The sequence below is a fragment of the Anolis sagrei genome, chromosome 3, assembly GCF_037176765.1.
Source record: "Anolis sagrei isolate rAnoSag1 chromosome 3, rAnoSag1.mat, whole genome shotgun sequence".
Lineage (NCBI taxonomy): Eukaryota > Metazoa > Chordata > Lepidosauria > Squamata > Dactyloidae > Anolis > Anolis sagrei.
In genome coordinates, this window is record NC_090023.1 from 22508688 (window position 1) to 22526876 (window position 18189).

Here is an 18189-nt window from a genome sequence, read left to right on the forward strand (position 1 = left end):
CTCAAATGCACTCACAAATAAAGTGTTGGGAATTTAATTAGCTACTTATATGATTTAGACATAGTGTAATCTAAAATACTGTATGGGCCATTGGAAAGCAGGCATTTTCACACATAATTGACTTTTCATTGATAAGCTCCAATTAACCTATAATCAGAAGATTTTATTTCCCCTGTAATCAGCATTTTAACACCTACTAAAAGTTCCAAGAAAAAGCACAGCAGGCATCCGTTTCATTTTTTTAGTCCTTTCATGTGCTTTAATAGTTTGATATATATTAGGGTTGAGCATTCAGATTAAACATTGACCCGTTTCGTGTCCTGGCTTTCAGTGGGGACCCTGATCTGTTTTTTGGGAGCCTCCCGAAATCGGGAGGGCAGGTATCTGTTTTCACTCTTAGACCCCTAAAGATCTGTTTTCTATTGGACCATTATTTGGGGCGGGGGGCTTCCCACCTAGGCTCTCCTTCCCGGCTTTAAGGAAGCTTCTTCTTACCTGCTGTTTCTACTTTAGAGGAGGTGTCGGCACGCTTTCTGAGACTTCACGCCACACCGCACACACACTATCCTTGGAAAGAAGGATAGTGTGGCATGGAGGCCCAAAAAGCATGCATGCCTGTCAGTGCCTGCAGCCAAGTGCCTCTTACTCTAGAGTAAGAGACACTCGGCTGTGGGTACTGACAGGTGCTTGCGCTTTCTGCACCTCTGAACACCACACACACTCACTCTTTCCAAAGCAAGGAGGCAAGTTCTGGGAGGTGCTCGGCTGCAGGCAAAAGCAGGATTGAAGCCAGGATCAGCTCCAGCATGCTTTCATGTCAAGTTGATTTTTGTACGGGGAGGGGGCTGAAATGAAAGAAACAGGAAAAAAACGAATTCCATGCACAACTCTAATATATATGTAAGAGAAAACCTTTGATCAAAAAACAGCAAGCAGGTATACCATTTAAGAGACAAAATCAGCCACAGTGGGAGGGTTTCCACTCTTATCTTCCAACAGAGACTGTGGCTGGTTCTGCCCATATACGTTTCACGAGTGAGTTCCCCTGGCATCACAAGGGGGTTGGATTAGTCCCAAGGTGGTAATACTCTTCTTCATTGAGGACTTTTCCAGCCCTGCTAACTTCTAGTTACTCTATCTAGAAATATAAGTAATGCACCGAGGACCTTCAAGATACTTGAAAAAGTACTCTAATATTATAGTCAATTATATGTACTGTGCATATGCAGTCCTAAAAACTGGACACCTCTGATAAACCACACATAATGCATAGGTTTCCATTAAATATCAGAAGAGTTATATTAGACAGCATCCCTTTGTGGCACATCCCATTCTTCTAATTTAGTACTTTATATGTAAAGCAATTGAGTCATGCCATACTGCAGTCTCTTTCAATCTTTTCATCTCTCTTGTAATAGCTCCTAAATCTCCTCCTGACATGGACATTGATTTAGAAATTTGGGACAATAAAACTATAACAAGTGGACTAAAGAACTACCTCAGGTGAGTAAGGTGTGTGGATTCCAACTTTCAGATGTCCTGTCTGCTTATCTGCATTTTGACTTAAGGTTTTTCAAGTCTTGTAATGAATATGGCATTGTAAAAGAGGAAATAATCAGTAACCATGTGTATAGGCAGCTATTGTTATCAAGCACCACAAAGCTCTCCATCTTTAAGGGACATGTTTAATTTGTAAGTCAATATCCAGTATTCACAGCACTGAAGAGTAAATCTCTTTCATTGAGTAGTTTCCTTTTTTAGCAGAACTGTCCAACATGATTTTCTAATTTTCTATATTCAGGCTGGGTAAACACAACTATGACTCCTAGCATCCTCTTTATCAATCCTGTCAGATAAATTGATTCTTTCTTTGGGAAAACCAACAAAAATCTTCATTTAAAAACCAGCTTAGAATTGCCAGTTTATTATTAAAACAAATTAAAAATATTGGCAGTATGTTATACTTCACCACACCCTTTTAGAAGGTTTAAGGGTCATTTGGATATCCTGCCATGGGTCTCACACTTGCTATTATACAAAACAAAAAGGGATATTGTTGTCTCTTCTGATCTTTTTTAATTTTTAATGTTTTGGAAATGAGTTGTATGAATAAATGTTTAGAATAAAAATTCAAACTCCATGCCATTTTCCCATCAAAAATAGCTTGCTAGGCCAATTTTTAAATTCCTTGGATAGAGGAGGTTGATATGGACCTGGGAGGTCAAGGCTGCACATAACACAAATTCATACATTGGCTTAATATTGCTTACAAGAAATACAATATCTACCCGTACTTTACAGGAAGCATTTTTTGGATAAATTAACACCCTGAACCAGAACACTAGATATATTAGTTTACTATAAAGTCTGAAGTTGTTAAGGGTTTTTTAAAAACATTCAGGCAAGCATAGTTTAGTTTGAAGCCATAGTGCATGAAACACTTCCCTCCAATTTACTAGAAGTATATGAAGCACAAGACTTCATTTAATCAGGAGATGAGAAATAAGCATATATTTTCTTTTGTTATTTTAAGGGAATGATTGTTTCTGTAGCAGAAGGTGATTTTTGGAACTGATAGGCAAAATTATTATCTGTTCTTGTTCTATATATTTAAATTGAGTTCTCTCTCCTTCATTGGTGTTATTTTTGTTTTACATCCCTATCCATTTAGGGCAGTGGTTCTCAATCTGTGGTTCCTCAAATGTTTTGGCCTTCAACTGCCAGAAATCCTAAGAGTTGGTAAACTGGCTGGGATTTCTGGGAGTTGTAGGTCAAAACACCTGGGGACCCAGAGGTTAAGAACCACTGATTTATAATGAGACATCAGTGAGAGAATATGTTAGGTAGTTTTAACAAAACTGTACCAAGCAAGATAAACATTGTCTTCCATAATGTTTTACCCAGGTGTCTTGCAGAGCCCTTGATGACCTTCAAGTTGCACAAGGATTTCATTGTTGCAGTCAGTAAGTAAAAATGCTGTGGGAAAGAGTCAAACTTGTGTTCAGCATATACATGGGTCCCCCAATCTTCAAACACTCTCTGCTTCATTTAAAAAAAATGCTCAGATGGTGTTGTATTTCAACTTACTTATCTCACACATCACACATATGTGACACACTTATCTCACACATCACACTTACAACAAGATACAGTAGAGTCTCGCTTATCCAACCTTCACTCATCCAACATTCTGTATTATTCAGCGCAGTCTACCTCCTGCCCAGATCCACAGCTGTTTCAATACATTGCAATGTTTTGGTGATAAATTCATAAATGCAGTAATTACTACATAACATTAGCGTGTACTGAACTGCTTTTTCTGTCAATTTGTTGTAAAGCATAGTGTTTTGATGCCTAATTAGTAATTTCATAATGTAATTTGACATTTAATAGGCTTTCCCTTAATCCCTCCTTATTATCCAATATTTCCGCTTATCCAACATTCTGCTGGCCCATTTATGTTGGATAAGCGAGACTAAATAAATAAATAAATAAAATAATAAAATAATAAATAAAATAAATAAACTCTACTGTAGGTTATGTAGGTTTGTTCTTAAGTTGAATTTGTAAGTCAAAACAGGTATATTTTAAGTGTCTATAAAAGCTTTCTATAGCATAAGGAAGGGTTAACACCTCTGTGGTGTTTTGCAGTCTGTGCCCCTGTTCAGATGATTTCACCTCACTTTCTGTCCCTGTGATAATTGGCTTTTGAAAAATTTGGCTTGTTGTGAAAACAAGAATTGGTGATAAAGCTTCAGTGGAGACCCCCTTTCCTCATGGTAACTCTTTCAGGAGTGAATTTTCCTTCCTAGGGAAAATTAGAGTAGATTTCTGTCACTTATTGTCTCACCCCTGTTCTTAACTATGAGCCATTTATAAGTTGGATATTTGGAACTCGGGGACTGCTGATATTTATTTATTTATTTATTTATTTATTTATTATTCAAACATATATGCCCCCACTCCCCTGAGGCTCAGAGCAGTTTACAAGAATGGCTATATATACTGGTCTAACTTGGGTGCACTGCGTAAGAGGTGGTTCCCAACCTTACTAATGCCACAACCCCTTAATACAGTTTCTCATGTTGTGGTGAATGCCAACCATAAAATTATTTTCATTGCTACTTCATAACTATAATTTTGCTACTCTTATGAATAGTTATGTAAATATCTGATATGCAGGATGTATTCTCATTCACTGGACCAAATTTGGCACAAATGCACAATACACTCACATTTGAATACTGGTGGGGTTGCAGGGGTTGATTTTGTCATTTGAGAGTTCTAGTTGCTGGGATTTATAGTTAACTTACAATCAAAGAGCACTCTGAATTCCACCAACAATGGAATTGAACCAAACTTGGCACACAGAACTCCCATGACTAACAGAAAATACTGGAAGGGTTTGGTGGGCATTGACCTTGAGTTTTGGAGTTGTAGTTCACCTACATCCAGAAAGCACTATGAACTCAAGCAATGATGGATCTGGACCAAACTTAGCACAGATACTCCATATGCCCAAATGTGAATGCTGGTGGAGTTTGGGGAAAATAAAACTTTACATTTGGGAGTTGTAGTTGCTGGGATGTATAGTTCACCTGTAATCAAAGAGAACAGCTAATAATATTGTGCCATTTTAAAATCTAATACAGATAGACTTTGGTGGAAAGCAGCTCATTTAAAATGTTATAATACTGTTGTTGCTGCTGCATCTTTGGAGATTTTCACAAAAGGGGATGGTCAGTCATTCCATTATCCCCTTTCTATCACTAGAGTAATGATTTTTTTCACTCAATTTATTATTATTTTACCATGAAAAGTGTTGCTATGTGAGAGGGACTGAGGGAGAGAAAGACCTTGTATAACTACAGCTTGTGTGATTCCATACAGTTGTGCCTTGGCAGTTAAAGGGGTGACCAGCTACATTGAGTCAAGACTGTAGATCAGGTATGGGCAAACCCAGATGTGGGGGCTGGATGCGGCCCCTTGGGCTCTTTCCTCAGGCCCTTCTCTCTCACACCATCCTATCCTTCCTTCCTTCTCTCTTTCCTCCCTGCCTTCCCTCCCTCCATCCTCTTCTACCCTTCCCTTCCTCCCTTCCTTCCTTCTCTTTTTCTTTCCTCCTTCCATCCTTCCTTCCTTCCTTCCTTCTCTTTTTCTTCCCTCCTTCCCTCCTGGGGGATGTTTAGCTGGGAGAAAAGAAGTTAGACAGAGGGAACATTAGAACCATTAGAGTTTCAAAATTTAAAAGGGTTTCCCATTGAGGAGGGGGAAAAAGACTTTCTTCTGCTCTAGACACCAGGACACAAGGAAGCAATGGTTTCAAATGGCAGGGAAAAAAATTGACTGAAAAGATTAGGAAAAACTTTCTGGAGAGTGGCCTAGGCTGTCTGAGAGTGTGGTCGAATCTGTCTGGAGGCTTTTCCACAGAGGCTGTCTATTGAGAGTGCTTTGATTGTGCCATCTTGCAAGGCAGGGGGTTGGACTGGATGGCCTTCGGGGGTCTCTTCCAGCTTTAGGATTCTAGGAATCTATATCAGGAGTAGGCAATACTGGGTCCCCTGGATATACTTTTTCTCTCCCGTCTACCATCTCATCCTGACGAAGGTGAACCTTTTTTGGTATCCAAACGTTTCCTGTCTTTCCTTCACTTTCTGCATCCAAAAGAGAAGAGGAAGGGGAGGAAAGGTCATGGAGAGGACTTTGGGAGAACACTCTTCCTTGTGGCTCACCCACCCCGCTCTGGCCCGCCATGTGACCCCCTAGTTAGAAAGTTTGCCTGTGTCTGCTCTAGATGCACACTCACTAGTGGCTCCCTATAAGGCTACCCTGTGTGAAAGAAGATATTTATTTAGCCTAGGTCATAGATTCCTACTTATATCCTGTTTAAATCTGAGTCCAATGCAGTTCAAAAATAAAGGCACTTTGGAGAGCTTTCTTAAGATAGTTCAATTTCTGCAAATTATTATTTCTGAACACTGGCACAAATGAAATTTGGTGGTAGAGTCAGGGTTTCACAGATGGGATGAATTATTGGAATTCATTTCAGCTTCTGGTAATTTTCACTATTTCACCTAGTTGTTTCTCGGCACAATCTATTTTCATTAGTCCCTGTCAAATTTCTTATACAGGTTCTTACTTGGCCTTTATAAAATAGGATACTATAAGATGTTTCATTCTCCTGTCCAAAGTACTTAAGGCATTGGGGCTCTAGTTGTGTCTGGGAGCTGTGGTGTAGGGCATAGATTTCACTGTTTGGTGTCAGCATTAACCACTGGCACCCACAATGTTCAGAATTATTGCTACAGCAATAACATAGAGTAAATACCATTGTGATTTGGAGCAAAAGTAGAGGCAACAATAAAAGATTCCTCTGTTTAAAGTTAGTGCTGTGTAGGACTGAAAACTCAGCCCACTGTATTTCCCAAGTGAAACATGGAGATGGAGTAAGCCCTGAAACTAAGTGGAAAAATATTTTTTCAAAAACAGTACCTTTGCCAGGGATCTGTAAGGCCTGGTACTGTTTTCAGTCCAAGATGCTCACAGCACCAAGCAAGATAAAGTTTATTCCAACTATCAGTATTTTATAGAACTTCAGAATTACCCAGAGAACAACAAAGTGTGCATAAACAATATCTAATGCATACATAGCAACTATATTTGAGGGCAATGTGGCCATCACAAAATGTAGCCAGAGATTAGTTGCTATTTAAGAGGATGTTCTGGCACTGTATATAACCATAGCTTCTAGTTGTTGCCTCTGGGTTTTTTTCCTGAATTGTTTTAATCCTTACTTATATATTTTTATATAACCTTGACTGACCTTGAGGGAGCTGGGGGTGGTGACGGCCGACAGGGAGCTCTGGTGTGGGCTGGTCCATGAGGTCACGAAGAGTCGGAGATGACTGAACGAATGAACAAAGAACAATATTTTTAAATTGTATTGAAATGTTTTTAATGTACTCTGCTTTGAGTCTCATTGTGGAGAGAAAAAGTGGGATATAAATAAACATATAATAATAATAATAATAATAATAATAATAATAATAATAATAGGATTTAAAGATAGAACTGCAAACACTCTGGCACAAGCCAGTAAAGCTGGTCCCAGTGGTTATTGGAACACTGGGTGCAGTGCCTAAAGACCTTGACCTGCACTTAAAAACAATTGGCGCTGACAAAATTGCCATCTGTCAGCTGCATAAGACTACCCTACTGGGATCTGCACACATTATTCGCTGATACATCACACAGTCCTAGAAACTTAGAAAGTGTCTGACGTGTGATCAAATACAAAAATACATAATGATCTTGTTTACTCTGTACAATCTTGTCATGAATATAATAATAATAATAATAATAATAATAATAATAATAATAATAATTCTTGATTTTCTTCAGTTAAAACAGAACTGGGTGTAAATGCTTCAAATATCACATAGTATTGCATATTCGTTTTCAGAAGCCTAATTTACTAAAATACTTTGTCTGTGAATATTTGTGAAAACATGTCCTTAAAAATACAGCCTCCAAGCATTTATGTTACTACAAAACACACACACAATGGTGTGTGTGTTGCTGTTAGTTTTCTACTTACAATTGTTCTTTGTTGTTTTCGCTTCTGCTGTTGTTTTATTAGAGTCTGATGATCAAAATTATAGAGTTGAAGCAGTCCATGCACTTGTACACAAACTGCCAGAGAAGAACCGAGAGATGCTGGACATCCTAATCAAGCACTTGGTCAAGTAAGAACTATTTTCTGATTTGTTGGTGGTGGTAAGGAAGGTCAGAGGAAGGAAGGTGTGATGCCGTGTAGCTTCTTCCTTGCTTCTCCTAATTGCTTTGTATCAAAGAGATGAGAAAAGGATACAACTCTCTACAGGACTGCAAGCAAAGAACTGATGATTGGAAATGTGTTTTATTACTATAGCCTTAGAGGTACTAAATGGTGTTGATTAATTAATTCCATTAATTAGAAAAGTCTTCTATTTCTGCCAGGGAATGATTTCATATTAGGGGAAGCACAGGCTTTTGTTTGTTTAGTTACTATTCTCCTGTTAATTTTTGTTCTGCAATATAGCCTTTCTTACATGGCATTTTAAAAACCCTGTCTTGAATAACATTTATATCTTCAAGCTACAGTATTCACTTAACCAAAACTTAGAGGTTTCATTACATTAAAATAAAGATTATCTAGGGTATTTAAAGTCTATGTAAATGTTTGGGTCAGCATAGCATAGTGACTTAATGGTTGGGCTATGAAACTGGGAAACCAGGGTTGGATTCTTTGTTTCACTGTAGAAACCCACTGGGCGACCTTAGACAAGTCACATTCTCAAGCACAGAGAAAAGCAATGCCAGACACCCTCAAAGTTAGTTTTCCAAGAAAATTCTTTTAGTTTGCTATAAGTTGGAAGGCACACAACAACACTGTCTGTATGTGTGTTGTTTAGCTGACTTTGCCATAACTCCAAGACTGTAAAACATGGACACCTGAAAGTGTGAGTGTCCACCTTGGGGCTTTCTAGCCTGAAATCATTTCTGGCCTGAAATAATTTTGAGCCTCCATTATCTGTTTATATGAAACCCTCCAAAATCCGAAATCTTTTGCTTCCACCATTTTGCTTCCATCTTTGAGGCAGTGACTGTGATTCTTCCCCTTGTTCATTCACAACGTGAAAGCAACCAGTTGGTGGCTTCCTGGAGATCTCCAGTATAATAAAAATATGGGTTTTTTTCCAGGCTTTCAGATCCTCAATCTCTCTCCTGCCTCACATTTCATACACAGCACAAATAACAAAAGAGATGCAAAGCTTCAGAGAGATACAAGGCTAAAGAGAGATGTGGGTATCTGTGAAATGACAGGAGCCATGATTGGCACCAAGCACTAAACTTGGATTCCTGTCATTTCACAGATCCTCAGGCTCTCTCCAACCTTCATTCACTGCTGTGTTTTGTATGAGTTGTGGAGATGAAGAGAGACTGAAGATCTAGGAAATTGTGGGAAACCAAGCACAAATCTATGCCTCTGCAGCCTATGTCTCTCTCCTTCCAACCTCACAAATATAGTACATACTCTAAAATAAAATATCAAAAAATGTCTGAAATGTGAAACACGTCTTGTGTGATATTCCTAGACATATTGGATAATGGCAGCTGAACCTTCATTCCATTGAGTCACTAGGCTAATGTGGTCCATAAACCTTTCTCCTCCAGAATAAAAGCAATAAACTCCAAGGTTTAGTCCAAATGTTTTCAACAGGATTTGAGTGTAAAGTGTAAAAAGATAGGTTTTTAAAGCATTTCTATTCCAGGCCTTTCTAACATCTAGAAAAATCCAGTCTATATATGTATATCTATCAGCATCAGTTTGATACGTTCTAAAGGTGAGGGGAGGGAAGAATGAGTGAGCAGTTGGAGTGAAAGGTGAGGGGGAAGAAAAAGAATTACAGTGTCAATTACAAATATGATTGCAATATTACCTATTCAACTGAAATTGACTTCAGTTCTATCCATGCCACCTAGTGCCTGTGTTTGCACTGCTATCTGTTCTGGATTCTGAGATGTCTGTAAAGGCAGTAATTATATATATGAACTTGGAAGTTACATTAATTTAATTTTCATGGCTTTATCCTAAGGAATATGGAATTGGGTAGGCTGGAGAAACACGAGGTATGAGTTATCCTAAAAAGAAAGGGGTTAAGAATAGTTTAGAAGACCGATCTTGGTTTTTGGAGATTTAAAATTGTATCATGACTTGTTCAACTCTGCACTGCTATATCCAAGTTGGCTAGAAGACTCTTCTGAGTGTAGTCCAAACCAATAACCTTTCTAAGATATTTTATGAGCATTGTCCTACAATAGCTTGACCATCCAATAACCTTGGGTTTTGTCAATATGATCATTCCTGTTGTGTAGGCAGGATGCAATAGTACTTGAGGTTGTGTAAAAGTATGGTTCCGTATCTTCAGATACCTGAAGCAGAATCCCAAATGTTGTACAATCCGTATTCAGGTAAAAGCTGCACCAGCTGAATGCCAACATCTCCTGAAACATTTAAAAACATAGGGTCACACTGAAGTGAAACAGCAGTAAAAAAAGAAGTAATGTTTAATATATCAGAACATAATTTGTGAACTGTATAAACCCAGTTGTACTTTTTAAAAACAGATAAATATAGACCAAACTTCTGAACTTGGGGAAATCAAGGATATCATGTACTAAAAACAAAGAAACTGAACAAAAGGGTGCAAAAACATGCATACATACATGTTAATTCTGAGGATTTGACTATGGAAGCTCTACTTACTTGCTGTACCATGTTCATGCAGTAAGGGAGGGGGAATCACTCGGTAACTCATATCATTGTAATAAAAGGAAACAGCAATCTGCAAATCGGCCATGTCTAAAATCTCACAATGACAACGAAAAGAGGAAAGAGAATTTCAGGAGACAGCAATTTTCTTACTTATGAAATAAAGAATAGTGCCATATTTCCTTGCCTGATTATTTGAGCATATACCTGTTCATTATCCCAAGAGAAAAGTAGCATAGACTCAAATGAAAATTGGCTTTTTGTAAAGTTCCAAATTATAAGTATTCTAAAAAGCAATTTTCTACAACTTCTGAAAGAACTGGAGACTATGCCGAATCTGCTTCAAAATTTGTGCCTAATCATTCCGTGTCATGATAATATGAAACTCTATTTTCTATTGTGGTGCTTAGAGATCCAATTTGTCACCAAGACAACCTAAGCAATTATCATTGTTGGGAATGATAAATGATATGGAAACTTTGGTATTCTCTTATTCCTGTATGGATCTTACCACTTCAAACTTCTTTGATCAATACAAAACTTAAAATTGTAACCTTGCCTTTAAGTTATATACAAAGCTATATGTGTGTATGTCCCACATTGCCAGGGATTAAGGACACAGGACCCCCATAAAAATGGGGAAAATGCAAGTTTAAAAACACTACTTTTTTACCCAAGATAACATTTCAATAGGAATCTATGTCTCTGTTGTTAACATCTGCTGAAATTAACCATAAAGTTCCTCTTAAGAACCTAGCAATTCCTAAAAAGGACATATTAATCAAAATTAATGCAAAATCAAATTAATGCAAAATTTAAATTCCCAAATGTGGAGGGCTCACTGGAGTTCTATAATGGCATGACATTGATGGTTGCATAATTCTGGGAATTGTGATGCAATGTATTCAGAGAACTCCATGTGGTGCAAGGCTAATTTAGGATGTGAAGAACTAACACCTTGGGTGGCACATTGAAATAAACTATGAGAGAGTGACATTCTTTGAGAATTTGGAGTATTTTGATCCCTTCTTTAACTCTCATCATAGGTTTGGCTACTACGTTTTGAACCTGTTCAAATTTCTACATGTTTTAAAGGGCAACACAAAAGGCAGTCTGCTCCAGTAATCAACTCTGAATATGACTAAAGCATGAATGAGCATGACCAAATCACCTCTTTCCAGGGAAACGGATAGCTGACACATTTAATTAAAGTTGATACCAAGTACTTCATCCTACAGAAGTCCTTCAGATGTTGCTTGACTACTACTCCCATCAGCCCTAGTCAGCATAGCCAGCAGTACAATTTAATATTTGGAGAATCATATTGTTCATTCTAGTGAGCTCTGAGCTTATCCACCACTTTAGAAAAAGAATTCATTTTTCTGAATGTGTTGAAAGAGTCAAAGGACTTTATTGCATGATCCTGCTATTCAAATATCAGTCATGATCAGTTTTCATTACTTCATTTCTTTTCATTTGAGCAACCGTTCCAATTCATCTGTGGCCCCACATGTGTACTTCCAGCTATGGTAATTTTTTTTAAAAAAGTCAACTCTTACTGTAAAATAATAAGTAAATAATTTGGGAATAGCAAGGGGGAGAAGAGGAGAATACCACTCTTTGACATCACTTTAGTGCTGATATGCTGGCACAGAAATGTAATGGCCCAAAGATGATGGGAACATTGTTGGATTGACAGCTGTTGTTGGGTTTTGCTTGTCAATAGCCAACAATAGTTAAATCATGGTGGGAAGAAGACCACCAGTTCCAGTTTGCCTGCCACATGCAATAAAATCTGTCTAGTTGACTCAATGTTTGTGATTCTTTCCTCCCTATTTTCTTCTGTATCTCAATGCAGCACACATTCATTGTGTCAAAAGCCATGACAAAGATTTCTGCCACTTGAGACATGTGCAGTGGAGGGGAAGAACATCAAGAGCTCCTCTGTGCAAAACCAAGAAAGTGCTTGTGTGTTGACTTCCTCTAGTTGAGGATCTGAGTCATACCTGTATTGCTGCAGCTAAGACTATTTTAACCTGTTTTTGTTGCAATCGAAAATTGTGAGAGATTGCCAAATGAAGAAATGATTTGTGGCTGGCATCGCTTACCCCTTGATATTTTTTAAAATCTAATTGCTATTTATCAAAATAGACAGGCAGCATTTTTTAGAGGCCTCCCTGTAAATGAAGCACCAAATTATTCCAACTGAAATTAAAATACCATGATTTATGTAAAGGTAGACTGGCCGTGCCCTTTGAATGGCTTTATCCTTTCACCAAAATGTCAGTTAGAGTCAGTTTGACTTCATAACAAAATGAGAATTATAACGTTATATTCATCTCTTTCTGACGGAGGCTCAGCTCTAATATCTATCTTTTTGGCAGAATGTTTAAATTGATGTCCTGTCAAAATGGACTGAACCACCCATGCACATGTTTGCAAGAAAATTCCATGTGAAACATACAAAGTGGAATATGGCCTCTTTTCATCATTGTATGATGAGTTGGCAGCACTATGCAGGAATCACAATATTGAAATAAGCAGATTAAGACTGGAATTGGGTTTAATAAATTAATTTAAATCTACCCATACATTCTATCGCCTCATCAGCTAGATAGATAGATAGATAGATAGATAGATAGATAGATATGCATTGCCAGCTTTAATTGCTCATGGCTCTTCTAAGGAGGAAAAACGTCCAGAGAAATGTTATGTTCAAGTTTTATCTGCTATATTTGGAAGAATCCTGTTAGGAAAACATAGTTATTGGGCCATGTGTGCAATAGAATGTCCCATCATTCTAGTGTTTATTAAAGGTAAAGATTTCCCTTAACATTAAGTCTAGTCATGTCTGACTCTGGAAGTTGGTACTCATCTCCATTTCTAAGCCAAAGAGCCGGCATTGTCCATAGACACCCCCAAAGTCATGTGGCTGGCATGACTGCATGGTGTATATTATAAAATCGAAATTACAAGTGGCTTCTTAAAATGTGAGTGGAAAAAGACCTTTGATAAAGTTACTAGACAATGTTTAACTTTTTTTACTTTCTTTTCTTTTCACCACTTTGCAGAGTATCGTTACATAGTCAACAAAATCTCATGACCATATCCAACCTTGGAGTTATTTTTGGTCCCACACTGATGAGAGCCCAAGAGGAAACAGTAGCTGCTATGATGAACATCAAGTTTCAAAATATTGTGGTTGAGATTCTCATTGAACATTATGAAAAGGTAGAACAGTGGAATCTTGTTAGCCATTCCAAAGATTTAAAAAACCTATTGTAAAAAAATAGCATTCCAACAACTGGTACTCGACTTAGACCTCAGAATCTCTGTTCCACAGCCTTGGTCCCATTAATGTCTGAGAAGGACAAGGCCATCTGCCTCCTCCTTAATGTTCTTGTTATTTTATCTTAGGACAAAACAACAATCTCATGAATACAGCAAAGAAAGAAAATAAGGATTTTATATTAGCTCTCTAGATTCATTAAGCTACAGCTCCCAGTAGCCCCATCCTTTCAACTCTAGGTTGAAGCAGAATTATGAATAAAGTTGAATGGTCAGAGGATGATGATGATGATGATGATGATGATGATATAATAAAACTTTATTTATACCCTGCCACCATCTCTCCAAAGGGACTCGGGGCTTTTGGTATGGCCATACTAAACTTTGTAAACTTTTTAACTTTGTTAACTTTAACTTTGTACTGTCATTATTGAGATCTATGTCAGATGTCAGAATGATGACACTATTAAAATGGTAGTCATGCACCTGGTTTCCCATTCCTCTTTTCTGAGTGTTGTAGTGTTATGTTGGTGTCAGGATGGTTCTGCATTTCTCCTTTCCCACTATATATTACATAGAAGTTGAGCAAATTATGGTCTGGTTAGATGGGAACTTGGATGGGGAACAGCCAAGGAATACCAGATGCTGTATTTCGGAGAAAAGAATGGCAAACCACCTTCCAGAATACATTGCCTAAAAATCAAAATGGGCTCACCATAAGGCAACAGTCACATTGGTGTGTGCATGTGCGTGTGTGTGTGGGCAAACAGACACCCACAAGCTCACACATATACACTTTTCGTGTACCCCATCCAAAATCTTTGGAATCAATCTGATTTCGATTTCAGGTTTTTTTAGAATTTTAGATACATAGTTTACTATATATAATGATATAGCTTGGAGGTGGGACTCAATTCTATATTTATTCATGTTTCATATACATCCTGTACATATAGCTTGATGGTAATTTTATGCATTATATTAAATAATGTTTGCATGAAACAAAGTTTGTGTCGTTTGAAACACCAGAAAGCTAAAGTGGACAATTTAGGATATTGGAACATTTTGGGTTCTGAAATTCTGGATAAGGGGTGCGTAATCTGTGTCTGTGTATAATCTGTACGTAAGCATTATGGAAGGACGGGTAAATTTAAAAATGTCATGACCCTGGTGGATGTTAGTGACAGGGACATCTATTTAGTTGTTAGATGTATTAACCAGAAGAAATAGACCAAACCCATGGAAATCTGTCATATCACATTGGCATGACTGTACACATCGTAATCCACAACTCCTGTTTTTAATAGTTTGAAGTTCATAACCTTCAAACAAAACTCATGTCTTCCTGCAGCCCAACATTTGAATTAAGATTTTTATATCTACTAAAGGAATGACTAGAGAATGTCTAATATACATTTAAAATCTATTGGAAATGGTGTAATGAAAACAATATGACTAAACTCATTATACTGAAGAGAAAAGGGGTTTTTCTGTTTCCACCATAGCTGCAATTTTTACACAAAATTTCATAGCATTAGGACCTAGATCTGTCATGATCTCTTTACCTAAAAGTGTGGGTATTCCTAAAGATTGTCAAGAAGAGTTATATAATATGTTTATGTTAAGAGTCCTTGCTTTTAACTGACAGATATTCCACACAGCCCCGGACCCCAACATTCCTCTTCCGCAGCCTCAATCCCGATCAGGCTCAAGAAGAACAAGAGCAATCTGCCTCTCCACAGGCCCTCGCAAACCCAAAGGACGATATACACCATGCCTGGCAGACCATGATAGTAAGTGCTGTTTAGTTCACTAACGCCTTCCCACCCTCATGGTTGGCAATTAGTGGATGGCAATAGTTGCTTCTTTGAGTTTTATAAGGTGCTTCTGGGCTGAGAGCTTTTTGTGCTTTTTTAAAACTATAGATGAATGTGAGTCTTGATTTTCCCTGGTGTTGGTACTTTGTCGTCTGCAAAGTGGATTTTGTCTTATCTCCTGAATTTTTCTATGCTTCATTATGTGTTTATGTTTCGTGTTAATGTTTCTCCAGCAAAATCATCTTGGTATAGGTGGATTTATTTCCGGATCAATTGTATAGCAGTCTAATCTAACAAATACAGCTGTCAACCTGTCTTCTTTCCACCCCATATCCATCAGATCACTCCAAGGATACGTGATTTAAATGAAGCCACTGCAGACATCTAGGATGTTAATAGGACAGTTCATCCAGTCCCAGTGTTGGAAATGTAGATGTTAGTTTCAAGATGCTAGTCTTGTTCAGCTCTGCCCTCCATCACATTCTGATGGCTTCATTTTCTGCCATTTATTTCATGAACACTGATTCTATCTTGTCTTTCTATATCCATGTGGGCATCAGGATTCTTTTTGGGAGCAGACCTGATATCTGCAACCCCAGTAATGCTAGTTAATAGATATATCCTTATAGTGTTTATCTTCATTGAAGGGACAGAGACTCCCTGAGACATTTCTGTGGTCTTGGAAATTTTGTTTGCTATGGCTTGCACATTTTTAAATGTGGACTCAAGATTGTAGCTTAGGAAGTCATTAGAGTTGACTTTATACCTGAGGAGACATGCATAGAACTAATTTTATATTGGAATTTTTTATAATTGGTAAGAATTGATTACAGTCACATCTGTTTTACTTTGAGGCCTGAGATCATTCTGAAATTGGAATCCATTCATGCATTACAGCAGTGGTTCTCAACTTTTTGTCCCACAACTCCCAGAAATCCCAGCCAGTTTGCCAGCTGTTAGGATTTCTGGGAGTTGAAGGCCAAAAACATCTGGGGACCCCAGGTTGAGAACCACTGCATTACAGCTTTTCCCCTTAAACTGTTCAGCTTGTGATTATGTCTGATGTTCATGTAGATGTTCATGATGGGATTGGGGATGATGTTCCTGGTGGTGGTCCTGGGTCTGTTGGCATTGGGGATGAGGGTTTGCTTAGGCCTGAGTTAAGCTCAGACAAGAGGCCCGAGCTGTCTCAGAAACATTCATAAGGCCACATTCTTGGGAGAGGCCTCAGAGCTTTTCTCAGAACAACTGTCTGAACATGATTTGTCAGGTGCAGGAGTTAATGAGAGAGAAGATAATGAAAGCTTGGACAGAAAGCAAAGTTTTAGTAAAGAGAAACAAAATCTTCAGAGACTGAGACAATCAGTTCATCTACAGCAAAAGAGAGATAACAAACCGTTATCTGCTGGGAAAGTCAAGAAAAATGTTTTCCTTTCAGTTTTGTGATATGCAAAAGCTTTATAATGATTCATGGGAGAGAGTTGCCTCAGTCAGTCAATGTTATTTTATCACTGTCTTGCTTTCATGTACCAAGTTTTTGCCAAACTTACAATTTATCTATGAGATTTTCCTGCTGTCTTGTTTCATAGATACAGGTGGCTAGTTTCATGGATTTTATGTACTCAAGGATCTGCTTTTCCCTTGATGTTTATGGATTATTTTATATATTGGACATTTACTGCTTTACTATTTTTACTGCTTTGCCTACATATATTCTTCAATTAACTGCTTGCTGTTGTGTTGTTTTAAGGTCACAGGTGTTCCTGCTCTGGTGTATAACATAAACTAAAGTATTTATAGTGATTTATTATCTTGACTGTCATCCCTTTTTGTGCTTTTTACTGCATTTCCTCCTAATTAAAATTGGTACAAGTTGAGAATCCCTTGTCAAGAATTCTGAAATCAAAATGATACATGACAATGTATGCAAACTTTGTTTCATGTGCAATATCATTTTAAAAACTATAAAATGTGAATGAGTTGGATATGAAACACAAATGACTTTCACCCTTAGACTTAGATCATATCTCCAAAATATCCCATTATGTATGTATACGCAAATACAAGCAAACCAATAGCCAAAAAACTCCAAAATGGTCCCAAATCATTTTGGATAAGGGACACTCAACCTGCACTATCCACTTAAACCAGTGACAAGCAACCTTAGCCATACAGTTTTAGGTTTACAAATGTACATTTATTTCTGAAGTTTTCATTAGAAGGTTGTATTGCAATTTCAATTCCTTCCTGAGAAATGCTGTATTTCCACTGATCTTGACCTTCACTTTTTCTACCATCTAGGTGATTCATACAGCAGCAGTCCAGACAGTACTCCTATGGGCAGCATTGAATCACTTTCTTCTCACTCATCAGAACAGAACAGCACCACAAAACCAGCATCTTCTCAGCCCAAGGAAAAAGCAGGAGCTGTTCCTTGGACTGCATCATCCCCATCTAATGGACAGAAAAATTCAGGCCTCTGGACCATAAGTCCTGATTCTTCTTCAAAGGAGGACGCAGCAAAAACAGATGTGGAATCTGACTGTCAGAGTATTACATCTGTCACTGGTTTGGAGAATGTGACTCCTTCAGTGGACCTGAGTACAAAAGGACTGTATAGTCTCTCTGGAATGAAAAGATCCACTCCATCCATCAGGTCAATTTCTTCTGCAGGTATGTGAAACATTGTCTATTATGTAATGTCTATCTTTCATTAAAGCAGCAAAAAAAACACACCTTAATCTGTGATATTTGAGTTGGAATGCAAAA

At 37.8% G+C, this 18189-nt stretch overlaps 1 protein-coding gene across 1 annotated transcript in view; it reads left to right on the forward strand.

The window, feature by feature from the left end:
* Nucleotides 1–18189, forward strand: part of ARHGAP42 (Rho GTPase activating protein 42) — a 201625-nt gene that overhangs the window by 170064 nt on the left and 13372 nt on the right. Inside the window, exons 15-20 of the mRNA XM_060771073.2 lie at nt 1419–1503; nt 2905–2963; nt 7640–7745; nt 13387–13546; nt 15252–15396; nt 17722–18093. Coding sequence (XP_060627056.2) covers nt 1419–1503; nt 2905–2963; nt 7640–7745; nt 13387–13546; nt 15252–15396; nt 17722–18093 — 927 coding nt within the window. The remainder of the gene's footprint in view (nt 1–1418; nt 1504–2904; nt 2964–7639; nt 7746–13386; nt 13547–15251; nt 15397–17721; nt 18094–18189) is intronic.